The 16,871-nt window shown below is 42.0% G+C and overlaps 2 protein-coding genes across 4 annotated transcripts; one reads left to right on the forward strand and one right to left on the reverse strand.

Moving 5' to 3' along the window:
• Positions 1-507: 507 nt before the first annotated feature.
• On the reverse strand, positions 508-2,731 carry LOC139367058 (thiamine triphosphatase). Of its 2 annotated transcripts, XM_071105027.1 has the most exons (5): positions 2,616-2,731; positions 2,316-2,391; positions 1,682-1,921; positions 1,367-1,546; positions 508-739 (listed from the first exon to the last, which is right to left on the reverse strand). In XM_071105027.1, exons 1-5 carry the CDS (start codon positions 2,619-2,621, stop codon positions 639-641), a joined length of 603 nt encoding a protein of 200 aa, XP_070961128.1. In that variant the 5' UTR covers positions 2,622-2,731; the 3' UTR covers positions 508-638. The 2 variants fall into 2 exon arrangements, with proteins under 2 accessions (XP_070961128.1, XP_070961127.1); XM_071105026.1 differs by having other exon boundaries at positions 1,367-1,921.
• A 758-nt stretch (positions 2,732-3,489) lies between these two features.
• Positions 3,490-16,536, forward strand: LOC139367057 (zinc finger homeobox 2). 2 transcript variants are annotated; one of them, XM_071105024.1, is made up of 5 exons: positions 3,490-3,631; positions 5,547-5,705; positions 8,882-8,915; positions 9,193-13,373; positions 13,682-16,536. In XM_071105024.1, exons 1-5 carry the CDS (start codon positions 3,533-3,535, stop codon positions 14,075-14,077), a joined length of 4,869 nt encoding a protein of 1,622 aa, XP_070961125.1. In that variant the 5' UTR covers positions 3,490-3,532; the 3' UTR covers positions 14,078-16,536. The 2 variants fall into 2 exon arrangements, with proteins under 2 accessions (XP_070961125.1, XP_070961126.1); XM_071105025.1 differs by lacking the exon at positions 3,490-3,631 and adding an exon at positions 4,733-4,955.
• Positions 16,537-16,871: the final 335 nt, after the last annotated feature.

Raw genomic sequence — 16,871 nt, forward strand, 5'->3', positions numbered from 1 at the left:
ATAAGTCAAATAATTTGTCTGTAAACAATTGTTGGAAAAATGACTTGTGTCATGCACATTGTAGATGTCCTAACTGACCTACTTCAACTGTAGGTACACAACTATCTTAATGTATGATTGCACAGGATCTTTAAAAAAATATATGTTTTGTATTTCATTTGGCAAGGGAATTATATACTACACTAACTCAATGGTATTAGTTGATTTGTTATTTCAAGGTTGGTAAGCAGGACAAGACCAACCACACAATGTGGAGATAAGAGGTTGGAAGACATTCCCATTCCCAATCATCCTATGTCTCCAGCAAAAGTGGATCCAAAACATGCTGAATTGCAGATGTCATTATCATTCAGTGACTCTGCAAGTGGACAGGGTGGTAGTTCATTATTCTTTAGAAGTGGTTGAATACCATGTACTAGGCCTATGACACCCAGACAGCATAGCAGGACATATGAGATTATGAAATTATGAAGTCTTGTGAAAGCAAAATCAAGGGCAACAATCATAATATATTTTCATTGTTTATTGTAATAACAAAGATAGACCATAATTTTTGTGTTAACCACTTGAATTAGATAAAGTTAAGGACATGCAGAATTTTCAATGACATTAGTCAGCTACCTTCCAGTTACTATTTCTTACAATATAGATGCACTTAGTAATTTTGCATAGTGTTCTGGGCAGTATCTTTGCAGGTACACATCCATTTTTCCTTGAACCCTCTGATCGCCAGACAAACCTAAAGATGAGGGGGAGAGGGTGAAATAGGGAAAAATAAAGAAAATATTAAATATTTCTAAAATAAATATAACATAAATACAAAATTAACCGTAAGATGTGACATTACAGCACAGAATAAAGTTGTAATAACATGGTAATGATATGGTAACAAGTTATAGTTACTCACATTGAAATGTTATTTGCCCAGATACCCCGTAATTTCAGTATAATTATATTCTTATTTCTGGGTTACACCACATACTTTGTGCCATAGTATAGAGTGGTAACAATACAGACCCCTTTTTCCAACCATTTTCCTTATTAAACTCTTATTTCATCCTTAAAATCTTATAACAAACTATTACCCTTAAACATGAATGTAATTATACTGAAATTAAGGGTTATGAATGTTTTATTGTGAGTATAAATCATTTGTTACATTACTATTACCATGTTATCACCATTTTATTCCATGATGTAACATAAAGTGCTACCAAATGATCTATAAGAAGACATTAGTACAATACATATATGCCATCAATCTGTATGATGCATGCTTTCTGGCAGAAACAACCATTACCATGAAAATTAAAAGAGAAAGAATAATAAGTGCATAAATGACTGATACCCAGCATCCCCTGCTCACCCAGTCTTTGGGCAGTCTTTTCAATCTTCCTCAGTGCAGACTGAATGTCTTCTCCCTTTGGCACGAGAACCTCTATCTCCCCTACACAATAGCCAAAGTCGGCCTGGTCAAGGTCTACACGCACTCCACTTTCATCTCCTTCCCCCCCAAAAGTGAATGAACACCTCTGTGTTGTGAACTCTGCAAAGCAAACCAGATTCAGCTCCATCAGCCAGGACTCATTCCCTGTGGGGCAATTCTCTGCACCTTCAGTTTTGGGTGTGTCTTGATGGACCACTGGGTGCGTCTGGTTGGCAGTTTTTTGCTCCCCATTACCTTCTTTCATGAACTCTCTCACTTTCAACTGAATTTGAGACAGATTGGTTATCTCCTGATAGCGTGAACACAGTTCTGCCTTCTGAGGCTCCCCCACTCTGTCTTCTGCCTTTGTAACTGTAGTGCATTTGAGTTCCCAACATCCCTGGCGACAACGCAACCACACATCTCTCAAGGTGAGAAGGAAGTCTGGGGTGTCAAAATACTTGTCTTGGAATTGTTTCTGACCAATACACACCGCTGGTGAGAGAAAAGTTGCAAGAAAGAGGGAAGGGTGCAGAGAAAATGTATTACATATCGTTTGAATGAATGGTTTTCACTGCTGAAAAGGATGCAATTTTGTTTTTAATTTCTAAGTATACTGAGAAATTATATCAAGTAAGTATTAGAAATAAAATCTGTCCTGATAAAACTAAATTAACAGTGTAGTCTACATTTGAGCTTTCTTTACCAACCTTCATCAGCAGCATTCCACTATAATTAATCTAGTAGTTAGCCCACATTATACATTCAAATGGTGCATTCTATATTGTAAGTAGCCTACATCAATCATATTTTTTGGTGTTTCTAATATAAAATCAAGAGTTATGGAGATGCCCTCTGGGCACAATGGTACAACTTGGAGGCTACACACCTCCTATCTCTTCCAATTGTTTCTGAATGTCAGCGTCACAGACAAATTTCCTCTCCACTTCCACACTCATTGTACTCTGTAATGACACAAATTTATCAGCATCAAAATGCTCACTGTGAAATAAATTAATCTAACAACTACACATGATAAATTCAATTTGGGAAATAGTATATGGTCCCAATATTGGCCTTGCTGCCGTGTGGAAACGTAGCTACGATCTGTAATAAATACAGAGCGCGTGCAGGAGTAACACTAGATTAGTACATTAGCGTTAAACATTTCATATAGGCTACACCTCACCTCCATTTAACGACCGCTATTACCGATTCAACAGTCTTGTAAAATAGGTTCAAGACTGTTGATTGAGCTTTCACTAAATCACTGACAGTCGCAAGTATTTTAGGCAGGCGCAGTGTGGACACCTAGGTGCTTACTGCATTCATGAGCATGATAGCCCGTCATAATAACGCAGAACAATTACTTTACAGAGATTGGAAAACCATTGTTAGTACCGTTTTTAAACCTATAATCTATACTATTTGTATTTTTGTTATAACCGTAATCCCCCATATTTCGTGAATAATTAAACTATTGTCATGCAGTACTACACAATATGATGTACAGTAATATAAAATGGCTTGGTGAACATACTGTAACAAGTGTCCTAATTGGACAGGGGTCCTATTAGGCCTAATTGGGAAATGACAATCTCATTCAATAGTCTATTGATGGATTGAGAAACGAAATAGAGACCAAATAGCTCTAATCAAAGACATATATTGTCTCACCATGATTATAAGTAGATGTACAATTTTACGCAGCGTTTTGTCTAGATACATGTTCTATGCATGTTGTGATTGTTTAACATTTCAATATGTAGGCTATTCGCCCTGCTTGTTTATTTTAATCTGATGACTCCATAGAGGATCAGGATTTTGGGTATGCAATCTGATTCAATCCGGTTGATTGAATTCTACAAATGCTTTTTCAGATCAAGGGACATGGCTCTGGAGAGTCCCTCTCATCATGCTTCATTACATTAAACTGCAGCACTGGTTCGACGAGACAAATATTAGGCTATCTGAATAAACTAATATTGTTACATAAAGGTTTTATAGTGACGCCAAATGTATTCTCCCCTACTGAATGTCAGATATCAGCCTTGGGGGGAGCTGTCGTGTGTTTACTAGAGGGAAGAGGGGAAAGAGAGAGGGCGAATGAGGGAGGGAGAGAACAGGCGAGGGAGGGCGAGCAAGAGAAAACTTTTCAGTTTTAAAGAGCGAGAGGAAGCGTGCGCTGGAGCGACGACCATGCAGGTAAATGCATTAGCTAATTGCTCTGAAGTTAATTAAACGATATTGCCGTTTGCTTAATTGCGATTGTGCGTTTGAAAGATTGCTGTGCAAATGATAGTTTCAATCGAAAGATTAATGTTGTATATCAAATGGTTCTATTCACCGGATTCGAACATTAAATTCCAAACTTTTCAACCTCCGTCTCCGTTTCTTTTCACCCCACCACCCCTTTTGCCGTGCGCAGTGTGCAAGTAGTCTGTTTCAAGTAGCTTAGCATTAGATTCTTTTGTCAATTATTGCACGAAGCCATCTAAAATGATTGTAAAGATGTTCATAAATACTAAATATTTTGTATAATGAAGTAGATCATTAAAATGTGTTATCAGATTTTGTGGAATGGTGGGGGAGTAGGGGGCGCGCCGTTTTTTACACATCTGTAAATGGAACCCATATTCATTAATTAAATAGCTTAGTCCATGTAGGCCTCAATTTGCGCTGTTGAGCAGGCAGCGGGTGGTGTAATACTGGATCCCCGATTGGCAGCACACAATCCGAGGGATAAGTGAAGCACTCGAGGCCGATGTTTTGGACGGAATATCTAAAGCCTACAGTGTATCTATTTGTAGTAGATCGGTATACTTCCGAATGTGTAGCCATGTACACCTGGGCTTAGTTTTTTTTTTTCAGACTAGTTGAGGAAGCTTGACAGCGACGGGTTAAGTTCTTGTTAGCTAGTAGGCTAAGTGCCACGACTGTTATTTTGGTCCTTTTGTTTAATTTCGCAACGTTAATGAATAGACAATGCGGTACGTAGTTTCGAGTCTCAGTTTTTAACCGTCTGATAATTGCAGGACAGAGTTGGTGTGTTTCTTGCATTTCATAACACAAGCTAGAAACAACTATTGCGACGTCGATAGCTTGGCTAACTAACGCTAGCTAGCTTGCTAGCTAATTGATTCACACTTCGGCGTAGCTAATTAGGTTGGACGTTAATTAGCTAAAGAATCAAGAGCCATTTGGGCATTTTTATCCACGCCGTTGTTTTATATAGCCTTAAACTATATTTTATTACTCGCTGCACTTTCTCAACTATAATAATCATGCAACCTTGCTGGTTAAACGATATTTTCTGGGCACGGCTAGATAATTGGTGAGGACGGAAGTGGGCAAATACAAGTGTTGGTATTTGGGATTTGTTTTTGTTTTTATCGCGCCTCGATTAATTTAATAGCAGTCAAATGTGGATCTTAATAATAGCGACGATGTAAGTCGTTAAACCTAACCACAAAATTCAATTTCTGCCGAGTAGCATTGGAAAAGGACAATACTGCATTGAGTTCTCATGGTGAGGTATGTTGGCCATTAGGCTATTTTGTTAACGTTAGTGTGTGTATGATGTTCAAATGGCCATTATTCGCTTATTAGTTATAAAACGACATGTTTTGCATGACCCTAAATATCATGCTAGTCGCTAACAGTTTATGCTGGTCAAGGTCAATAATCAGGCCATTCACTTACATTTTAATTGAAGTGGTTTAAATGTTTCTTCGTGTCACATGACATTGCAATTACATGTCAGAAATGTAAAGTATTTTTTTTTATTGCACTGTTAATTTGTTAATTGGTAGTCCTCAGAGGAATTTAATTTGAAGTTGATTTAATTGATTTGGACCAAGTTTAATTGATACTATTTTAGGTAGGTCTAATGTAGCCTAAACAATTAGGCTATCTATTTCTGTTATCTAATAGTTCATTATCTATATTGAGGCTGAACTTGGATTACTTTCTGTTTAGGTTTATTTTTATTTCCAACATACTTACTGAACATTTGCACTGTATAGCTTTTATTTTGGTTCTACAGAGAAACACCCCTGGACATGGTCATGATTTAAAATAAATATTTTTAATTCCACTAAAATACATTTTGATCTTGCAGGAGGAGTCTGGCGAGACAGTGTGCGGTGACCGCAACGGAGTGGCGGTGTGGTTGTGCCCCCTGTGTCAACAAGGGTTACCAGACAGGGGCTCCCTTGCTCTGCACCTGAATGATGGGCATAGTGTGCTTCCTAACTGTGTAGACAAGTTGCTGGACATTGTAAGTAGTGCAATGCAAGTTCATTCTGGACTAGTATTTCTTCTTTTTTTTTCCCATCGCACGAGTCAACAGAACTTGACTTTTGTGTCTTTATGTGTTTAATTAATGATTCTTGGATGACATCAAATATAATACATTTTCAATTATTGTACATGCATTATTTGTATATGTTATTGTAGGATTTTAGAACGTTTCCCAAAAGCCTCTTAAGAATAGGTTTAACCAACTTAGAATCTTTGTAAGAACATGGTTAAATCTCCGAGCTGTTTCCAAAAACCATTGTTACTAAAGCTGCATTTGAAAACGCTTGTTAGTTACGGACTGCCTTAGACCACTCATAGAACAGCTAATTGCGTCGTAAGCCGTTTTTTTTTGTGTGTACCGCGCCACTTTATAGACAGATCTCCACTAAACATCATCAAATGTTTCTGACTGACTGTTAACTTCACAACGAAGTTGACAACTACAGTTGCAAGTCTTTAACTGTTACAAACAAGCAAATAAAAATATGCTTCAAAGGAAACCAAGATGACTGCTTTAAAAGATAAATGGCCTACAGTATAAACTACGTAGGCCTATATAATTCAAGAATATTTAAAAACATTTAATGTTCATTCAATTGAGTTCTATTTTACTATTGTCTATAATTTTGCCTCAATATACATTACTAGTCAAAAGTTTGGACACTTACTCATTAAACAGTTTTTCTTTATTTTTACTATTTTCTACACTGTAGAATAATAGTGAAGACATCAAAACTATGATGTTACACCATATGGAATCGTGTTAAACAAATCAAAATATATTTTCGTTTTTCAAAGTAGCCACCCTTTGCCTAGATGACAGCTTTGCACACTCCTGGTATTCTCTCAACCAGCTTCACCTGGAATGCTTTTCCATCAGTCTTTAAGGAGTTCACACATATGCTGAGCACTTGTTGGATGAGTTTCCTTCACTCTGCGGCCCAACTCATCCCAAACCATCTCAATTGGGTTGATGTTTGGTGATTGTGGAGGCCAGGTCATCGGATGCAGAACTCCATCACTCACCTTCTTGATAAAATAGTCCTTACACAGCCTGGAGGTGTGTTAGGTCATTGTCCTGTTGAAAAACAAATGATAGTCCCACTAAGTGCAAACCAGATGGGATGGCTTGCCATGCTGGTTAAGTGTGCCTTGAATTCTAAATAAATCACTGACCGTGTCACCAGCAAAGCACCATCACACCACCACCTCCATGCTTCACAGTGGGAACTACACGTGCGGAGATCATCCGCTCACAAAGACACGGTGGTTGGAACCAAAAATCTCAATTTTGGACTTATCAGACCGAAGGACAGATTTCCATTGCTTGGGTTTCTTGGCCTAAGCAAGTCTCTTCTTCTTATTGGTGTCCTTTAGTAGTGGTTTCTTTGCAACAATTTGACCAAGGTCTGGCTCAAGCAGTCTCCTCTGAACAGTTGATGTTGTCTGTTACTTGAACTCTGTGAAGCATTTATTTGGGCTGCCATTTCTGAGGCCGGTAACTCCAATGAACTTATCCTCTGCAGCAGAGGTAACTCTGGGTCCTCCTTTCCTGTGGCGGTCCTCATGAGAGCCAGTTTCATCAAAGCGCTTGATGGTTTTTGCGACTGCACTTGAAGAAACTTCAAAAGTTTTGACATTTTCCGGTTTGACTGACCATGTCTTAAAGTAATGATGGACTGTTGTTTCTCTTTGCTTATTTGAGCTGTTCTTGACATAATATGAACTTGGTCTTTTACCAAATAGGGCTCTCTTCTGTATACCACCCCTACCTTGTCACAATACAACTGACTGGCTCAAACACATTAAGAAGGAAAGAAATTCCACAAATGAACTTTTAACAAGGCACACCTGTTAATTGAAATGCATTCCAGGTGACTACCTCATGAAGCTGGTTGAGAGAATGCGAAGAGTGTGCAAAGCTGTCAAGGCAAAGGGTGGCTACTTTGACGAATCTCAAATATAAAATATAACTTTTTTTTGGTTACTACATGATTCCATATGTGTTATTTCATAGTTTTGATGTCTTCATTATTATTCTACAATGTCAAAAGTAGTGAAAAGAAAGAAAAACCCTTGAATGAGTAGGTGTTGCCAAACTTTTGACTGGTACTGTATGTCATGATACGTAACAGCTTGTGCAATGTGCCAAATCTTTATTTAGTGCATTATTATACAGACCTTCTAACATGCACGCATTTTGCGTACCTACTACGCAATTCTCTGTCCATGTACGAGATCTGAGTTAAAAGTACGCAGAAATGAATAGGGCCTGTTTTTTTTTGGGGGGGGGGGGTTCTCTCCATTTGAACAAAAAATGTATCACTGAGTAAATTTAACATCCCGTTTCTCGAGTGGCAACACACAGACATGTACAGAGTTTGAGTCAATGGAGATTAATACCTCATTATTCGACGTAGCTACCCCGTGTCTGCCCCTCCTGTTTGTTGTGATGCTGAGTTTGCCGACTGTCAGCTGTATGTAAACACATGGACAAATCTCTTTTCGACTCCATGTGTTGTGGAAAGGTAAACACTAATTGTTTCAAGCAAACATAAGATGGACATTCAGTGGGCTCGAAAGTGCCAGCACTTCACTCGCATTTGCTAGTGAAAGAAATTAAATTAAAATACGGGTAACTTGTTGCATTTGTGCGAGTGTGATATACATTTTAATTCTGCGTCCCATTAGTTGTATTTTCCACAACATTACGAGGATCACGCAACCTGAGACTAACTTATTTGTTTAATAACATTTAATAAACTCCAAGAATAAAGGCCCTTTGTGTTCTTTCTAATTAGACCTTGTTAGTGATTTTTACCATCTGTGTAAATGGAATGCTGTCAAGTATTCCAACCTTTTGTAGAATTGATTTGGCATAGTTCTATAATTGCGATCAGACTCACAGACGGTGCGCGCACGAGTGTGCTGGGGGAAAGAGAACCCCAATTCGGCGTGTTCTGCGCGTGAGTTGAATCTCCAATTTGCCGCGTGCGTCTGGTACTCTAAAGGGTTGGCAGGTCATAGAATCCTAGAACGAGTCACCAATTTATACCAAGATGCTCTCTTGTTGGACTGCAGCACTAAGCAGTGGGTTCCTGTGTCAGCAAAATTGAGTCTTAAGGTAAAATGTTAGTTTTCTCTCTTTACCAGGCTGGAGTGGACACCGATGTTAAGCATGATACAGGTGAGTTTGTCCTCTGATTAACAGCAGTACCTACGGTTTTGCACTGTCTTTATGAATTTGAGTTATGCATTATTTGAATGGATACAAGCACATTGAGATATTGAGTAGCCTAAACAATTAGCTTGTGTTAATTTTAAATGCCTGTTCATTGAAGGTTTAGACCTAAAAGTATCAATATGCTATGACTGTATTTGTGTTGTCAGTTAATCAGGATCTGTCAAGGTTCTATGGACCCAAAACACCTGCTGAAATATCTTGTCTTTCTGCTTCACATCAGATGCTGCATCATTACAACTGAAGCTTTTAGAAGCTTCAGACTCCCTCTCAGACCCATGTCAAAATAATGAGAACTCTGAAGGACCCCAGCATAATTACAACAGTAGGCACACTCTCATTGGGCCTGGCGACAAAGATAAAGAGATGGATAAGGAAGTCGGAGTGAAAGACCCGGAGAGAGGTGGAGTTGTCTTGGAGTCGGATCAGGAGATCGATCAGTCCACAGAAACACCTGTCGACAATGAAAAGTCCACAGGAAAAAATGGTGTAATGGCTGATGGCGATGACAGCCGTCCATTCAAATGTAATGCGTGCTTAGAGGCTTTTCCTACCAGGACCACATTGTGTGTTCACTACAACTCTGCATCCCATGTGCAACGGATGAGAACAGGATCCCTAAAACAGGGTGGCGAAAATGACACCCCTGCTCCCTCAGTCTCTTTTCTGTCTCGGCCATATTTATCAAACAAGCCCTACCAGTGCGCTGTGTGTCGAGTCTCTTACAACCATGCCATTACCCTGGAGAGTCATTTGAAATCTGTTTTGCACCAGACCCGCAGCAGAAATGCAGGAATCTCTGCCAACAGTGCAACTGGAAATTCGGGAAGTAACAACATGGCTACTAACTTACTTGTTACCTCTGGGGGCAGCACTGCACAGTTGGTTTGCACCACCAGCAGCAATTGTGTCATCCCGGCAAGCCTGACAGCAGCAGCAGCAATGACTACCAAAGACGGAGAACCTATTCAAACTCACCCGGCTCCCTCGCTGCTTTCCTCCCCTGTAGCCTCTGCTCAGGCAGTCTCTGCCTTTCTCACCCTCCTCACGTCCAGCCCAAGCTCTCTCTCGCACTCCCTCCTCCCCTCTCTGTTTGCGGCTGGGGCGTCCCCTGCCACAGCCACACCTCAGCTCATACCCCAGCATCAGATGCTCATGCCCTTTATTGTGAATGGGCTCCAAACGCAAAGCAAGAGTCTAAACCCAGAGCTTTTGACACAGTCTGTTCCCCTTCTAGGTCTCAATGCTGCCCAGCAAGCTATCCTGGCCCAAAGACTCAGTAGCTTACAGAACCAGTGGCCAGCTGTCGACCTCCAAGCAACCACACAAACCTGTTCAGAAGACAACCAAACAAACAAGAGCAAATTGAAGGAAGAGACGAACGAGACGACAATTGAGGAGAAAAGGTCACTTAAGGCTGAAAAGGGGAAAAATTGGCCCCTGGAATGTGATGGAGAAAGTGAGATTTGTGAGGAGGATAGTAAAGGATATGCACAAGAGCTCATCAGCGCCTTAGTAATCAAAAATAACAGGGTTGAGTCATGTAGGATAGATGAAGATAATGAAATGAAAGATGGCACAACATACGAAGGGAACTCTGCAGATGGAAAAGGGGAGGACATTGACAAGTGTATTGACCGCTCACCGTCTGTTACCAGTAACTCAAGCCTAAGTCCTACCACTTTAAATCTTATGCTTAGCCCTGATTGTACCCTTCAAAAATCTCAAGTTGGCACAAGCCCTTGTGCCTCTGTCTTGTCACCAAAATTGAGCCCCTTTAAACGCGCCTTAAATTCCTTTGATCCAACTCATCCCCATGCTAATTTGAGGGCTCGGCACTTCTCCCCAGGGCCCCCGATACTGTCAGAGTTCCAGATACAGGTTCTGCGTGCGTTTCTGGAGTCGCGTAGTGGGGCTGACGCAGCCAGTCCTCCCCGTGATGACTGTGAGTCGTTGGGCAGGGAGGTGGGGCTCAACGAGGCGGAAGTACATAAGTGGCTCACTGACGCCCGACGCGCCAAAGAAAAGCAGAAAGCTGGGGGCGCAGGGCACATGCGCAGCATTGCAGCCTACGGTAAAAGATACAAGCGTCTTGATAACAAAGAGGAGGAAGGTGCCCTTACAATAGATATGCTTGAGGGAAGGGACAGCGGTGAGGCCTCTGGCAGTCACGCAATGGATCTGTCCAATAGTGGAGGAAGGAGGAAAGAGTTGGGGAGGGAGAGCCAAGGGGACTCGTGTCTGGCCTCTGATTCAGACAATGAAGAATTCTACACCTCTGTCATCGTGAGTGAGGAGGACAGCCTGAGTGGTTCCATGAGGGAGGGGCCAGGCAGCCCTGCTAAAGAGGAGGCTCTGGTAGAACTGGCAGGAGACAAGGGCTCAGGAGGAGGAAAGGTGCTGCGCTCCACCACTGTGTTTCTCTCAGACGCCGAGGATGACGATGATGACGAGGAGGCTGCATCTCAGAGAGCAAAGAGAAGAAAGAGAAAGAGGGAGGTGGAGGTCAAGAAGGAGAGATTAGACCCCGATGTGGATTTGGAGCTAGAGGCCCAAGCTGATCCTCCTTCCCAACTTTCTATCGCCATTGACCATCGAGGGCTTCCAAGTGGCATTCTACACTCCCTCCCTCTGTCTCTGTCCCTGGCTCCATTCTCTACTCAATTCCTTAGCCCCTATGTTCTCTCTCTCCCTCCCTCAGTGGTTGGGCTTGGAGTTGCAGAAGGAGATGGAGGCAAAGTACCTGCCTTTCCAAACCCTCCTAACATCACCCGGTTCTCTGACCCTCTCATTACATCGCCACTCTCCCTCCTAACCCACACCTCCCACTACATGTCTAATGGTGGAGACTGTGAGGCTGCTTTAGATCTCAGCATCAGGAAAAGCCACAGCTCAACATCTGCTTCCTCCACCTCTCTCATGGGTGACAAGACTTCAGCACAAAAGGGCCGCCTGCTTGACGGGCTAGGTCTAAGGCCCACAGCTTTTGGGTTACCTGAGGAAGGGAGACTTGGTGTGGTCAAGTTCAAACCTGAGCAAGCAACGTCCAACAGCAGTGGCTTTGCCCGTGGCAATAACATGGCTAAGGCCAGCACTGTTTACATGAGGGCAGCAGAGAGGTTGAACACCTCCATAATTGAGAGAGAAAAGGAGCGGGAGAGGGAAAAAGAGAAGGAGAGGGACCAGAAAGGCAGGCCCAAAGCACGACGGTACAGGGACATGAGACGTTCCAGGACCATCATCCAGGCTGAGCAGCTCGATGTGCTTTATGGCTGCTATTTCAAAGATCCAAATCCTGGGAAACATGAGTTTGAGCAGATATCAGAGTGGGTCCATCTCCCAAAGAAAGTTGTACAGATCTGGTTCCAGAACATGCGGGCTAGGGAGCGCAAGGGTGAGGTTCGCTTCGTCAGTGATGGCACTCTGGCAGCAGTGGGCAAACCACTCATCAAGTTCACCTGGCCACTGTCACAACCCATCTTCTCCAGCACCCCCAAATCAAACACCAACTGTAGCGTCTCAACTGTAGCCAATCCAGTACTGGCCCTCCCAAAGACTGAGGTGAAAGAGGAAATTGTCAAAATCAAAAACCAAGTTCCTAACAGGCCCAAGGAGGTGGCCTCTTCCATTTCCTCCGTGAGCAGCAGTGTGTCTGCAGTGCCAAAGACCAAAATGGAGGTGACAAACAATGTCACAATGGTCAAAATCGCCCCCAAAAGCATCGCTCCATCTCCCCCTGTCGTACCCAAGGAGACCCGTCCTACCCCGCCTTGCCCCCTTCCCAAACATACACCTGAAGAGGATGTTGGGGAAAATGACTCTGATGAAGAAGTGGATGATCATAACCAAGAGAAGCCACTAGCTGGGCCTGGATCCACTAACCGCATGGTACCAAAAATGCCCTCTACTCCAATTAGCAAGTCCCTTGCTGCGACATCTCAAAAACAAAATGGGCTCAACTACTGGTCGGCCAAGGGCCCCTTTAAGATCAACACACTTTCTAGGGAACAGTTGGGTCTGTCAACCCCCCGTGCTCCCACAGTTGTCGGGGCCACTGCTGCCACCACTGCGCTCAATATTTCTGCTGCTGCCTCTACCGTAGCAACCACCACCACAACAGCAAGCGCAAGCCCTCAGACCACTGTCAGCATTGTCACCATCGCCAAGACTGCTCCATCGGAGGGAAGCTTCCTGCACCACTCCACCACCCGCAGGCCGCGCACACACCTGTCCTGTCTGCAGCTGTCCATCCTGCAGTCTTGCTATGAGACGTGCGCCCACCCTAACGCGCTGGAGTGTGAGGCAGTAGGGACGGAGCTGGGGCTGCCACTCAAGGTGGTGCAGATCTGGTTCCAGAATACCCGCGCCAAGGAGAAACGCTGGAGGCTGCAGCAGGAGAAACTGGTGAGACATTTGACTGTACAGTTTGCTATGCATTGGTGTGGGAAGTTGTTCATATTATTTTTACTTTGAAGGCTGGTTTCCCAGAAACAGATTAAGTCTAGTTTTGGATTAAAAATATATTTCAATAGAGATCTCCACTGTGCAGGATTTTTGGTCTAGGACTAGGCTTCATCTGTGTCTGGGCAACCGTCCCTAAAACTTTACTCCTTGTCTAGAAGTGTGTATATGTACATTGAGGTCACTCACCACTAACCTTTTTTGTTGGAGTAATGTCTTTGTCTCTCTGTCCCTCTCTCTCCCTCTTCTAGTCTCCAGTGTCGTCAGATCCCTCCAAGAAGGTTGACATGAGCTCAGGCAGCTATCTGCAGTACAATGCTCTGCGAGCCCACCGTCCTATCCTTCCCAAACCGGTTCAGCTGACGGTCCTCGAGCCATCTTCTCCCCCAGCCAGGGGCCAGCCAGCAGGTCGAGAGATGCTGAGAGGCAGGTGCGAGGCCTGCAATGCAGGCTTTGAGTCCAGAGCAGCAGCAAGATCCCATGTCTTCTCCCCTCGACATCTAGCCACTCTGAGAACCACTAACTTTGGCCAGCCGGCGACCATCATCAACAACGGATCTGATACCGGGTCCAGTTCTGTCTCCGCCTTAGGGTCTGTTGTAGAGGACCCTCCAGCTTCCCCACCCCCAGCCAGCAGCACCAGCTAAGGCACCCGTCGGTGCTGGTAGAGACTCGGGACCCATTGGGCTCCTTACATTTTAAGAAACAAAAATTGGGCACTGGTCTTCCAAGCTAATATCCTTTGGTTTTCGATGTTTGGAAAGGCCCGGTTGCCCTTTCTCCCTCTCCTTGGACGTCTTTCTGCCGAGTTCTTGTTTCCAAACTGGACTCATTTGGATACACCGACTATTGTTACACTGCTTCACGCTTAATCAAAAGTTATCAAATGACTGATGAACATGTACCAGTCCCCTTTGATATTTTCCTGGTCTGCAGTTATAATCCTTGTCGTCTCATCCTTGTCCTTAAAATTATTCTTACAATACTTGTGTATTATCCCCTAAAGACTGCTTATGCAAAACGATTAGGCCATTATATGACTGACTGCAAGATTCTTATCCTCATAAGTGCTCCTAGAAATTGAAGTTTTAATAGTGGACCAGGCACTTGTGTTTGAGACTGGGTCTGATATTACATTTCCCACAGTATACTCCTTCCCAAGTCATTTTGTTAGTCCAACTGCATCCTATAAGACTGGGACTGCTGGGATTGACTGTACATGGATAGATTTGACCAGAACAAATGAAATGTAGCTCTGTTTTAGTGGCTTTGAACGAAAGCAGTCTTGATTTTATCTGTATCCCCAACTTTTTGTTCGGATACAGGTGGAGTGTGTTCAGTTAGAGATGGTGTTTTTCACTTCACTTGGATTTTAAAGGTACTTTTAACTGATTGTGACTAGAATTGGCACGTTAAACTGAACAGATTATTATCCCCTCCTGTTAGCACATTGCCTGCGGCTGAAATGGTATGATATTCCCTATATAGTGCACTACTTTTGACTAGAGCCCTATGGGACTAGAGACCAACTCACTCTGTTTTCATGACAATCCTCTAGATGGGGGGGAGAAGAGGCTGAAGAGGGCAGACTCATTATACAGCACTTTGATGCGTTTCACATTGTATGAAACGTTTTTATTCTTAAGCATTCTTATGCAGAGCGTATTTCTACTTAATGAAATATGTGCATGTTGGATGTCTTATGGTGAGTCACAATAATTAAATTGAAACATTGTTTTGTTGCAGTCTGTCAAAAAAGCTATGTTTTGGCTTATTAAACTCCAAACAAAAGACGGATCAGACCTTAACGCCGTGCAAGGAGAGTCTTAGTCCAGTAACTATTGTTAAATTATTTCCAATCTATTAATGCATCACTGGTGTGCAAGATCTATTGAATGAGTATGTGGAGCAAGAAAATTGTATGTTTCCTCCCTTTTTTATTATTTGGTCAATGAAAATATCCACAACGGATCATTGCATAAGATTGGAACAAGTGCTATTGCTTATAACCATCAACTTCCTGTGGAGGTCAAATGAAAAAGACTTGACCAAGAAAAGAACAGGGTTTGAATTTTTGGGGTTTAATTTATATATATTTTTGTCTTGAAACATATGTGGTTGCAAGCTAATACTTGTCATCTTTGTACTGGGTAGAAATAATGCAACTCGTCCAGAAACAAAGAGAAGGGAGTCAGTTTGGTACTCTAGTCACCTTTTTGTAAGCAATAGGGACATACAAAAAGTCAAGACGGAGCTAACAAAGAAGGTGCTGTTTTGAAGGACACAAACTACTAAATATGTTTTCCTTCGGTTTTATGTTGTATATTATTGTTATTAATAATGTTACTATTAATAGTTTTAACAAAAGGCTAAACTAAATGATTTTTTAAAAAGAAATATATTACAAAAAACTGATATTCCAAAGTTACCCTTCCTTTTGCTTTCTGTCATTTAAAAAAACCAAAAAGCAATCTTGAGGTTGGCAGAGAGCAGGAGAGATGTTCTTCATGCAAACTGTAAAGTAACTCCCATGGCTTGACACTTGAGCCAGTCCAACATTTTTACCATGAGCTACAGATTAATGCATTTCAGCCTTCACAACATGAGGAAGGCACTATATTGGGCTCAAAGACTAAACGTTTTAAAATGTCCTCCATAATACTAATCATTTTTTTTAATGGTGTGGAGCTGTAGCATTTGTCTAAAACAAGGACTGGGTTGCAGGGCTTCAAGTATGGGATTACACAATGTTGCATTGTCCAAGGTAGATAGGTTTTATGGAGACCTGCTTTTTACTCTAATCATTTTTCATTGTCACTTGATTATCACAATTGTTATAACTGTACTACTTCTGCTATTGTTATCATTACTCTCATCACGGTTTTGATTATTATTGAACCATAACGGTTTTAATGATGCCTCTTTTCACAAGAAAGATGGTATTGGTATGAATATTGAACAATAATGGTGGCAGTGTGTTTTAAAAGATGTTTAGAATATTGACGAAGCTTATATTTTTCCTCACTTGTACTTTCATTTTGTGTTGGATCTCCCATTCAGTTTTCTTTTGGTATACAGAAAACAAATAAAATAAATTGAACAACAACCGGCCTACTTACCCATTACATGCTATGTCAACCAGTTTCATTGCTTGGTAAATGAATTTCACTAGTCTCTTGTAATAGGCTACATGTTATCATAGCCAAGAGCGTTGACGTATTTGTAAATTCATGATGAACATATAGCATAGCTGACTTTTTGCCATGGTTGTACTCTGCTGTGTGTAAGGTGTGACTGGTTAAATGGTAATGAGAGTTCTGTCTCCATCAGGAACCTGGGGCCTCATTTATCAATATGTAGGCACAAATCTGCATAAACCATGCGTTGGATAATTTCCAAGCAGTGTGAGATTTTTCAATATGAACGTTGGCTTGAGTGTGT

This window comes from Oncorhynchus clarkii, chromosome 15 (genome assembly GCF_045791955.1).
Source record: "Oncorhynchus clarkii lewisi isolate Uvic-CL-2024 chromosome 15, UVic_Ocla_1.0, whole genome shotgun sequence".
NCBI lineage: Eukaryota > Metazoa > Chordata > Actinopteri > Salmoniformes > Salmonidae > Oncorhynchus > Oncorhynchus clarkii.

Coding starts and splice junctions, on each gene's coding strand:
- LOC139367058 (XM_071105026.1), bottom strand. Junction 1,922..2,315: donor ACAATTGGAAGAGATAGGAG/GTGTGTAGCCTC, acceptor TTCTCTCACCAG/CGGTGTGTATTGGTCAGAAA. Junction 740..1,366: donor AAAGACTGCCCAAAGACTGG/GTGAGCAGGGGA, acceptor CCTCATCTTTAG/GTTTGTCTGGCGATCAGAGG.
- LOC139367057 (XM_071105024.1), top strand. CDS start 3,533: ATGAGGGAGGGAGAGAACAGGCGAGGGAGGGCGAGCAAGAGAAAACTT. Junction 3,632..5,546: donor CTGGAGCGACGACCATGCAG/GTAAATGCATTA, acceptor TTGATCTTGCAG/GAGGAGTCTGGCGAGACAGT. Junction 5,706..8,881: donor TAGACAAGTTGCTGGACATT/GTAAGTAGTGCA, acceptor TCTCTTTACCAG/GCTGGAGTGGACACCGATGT.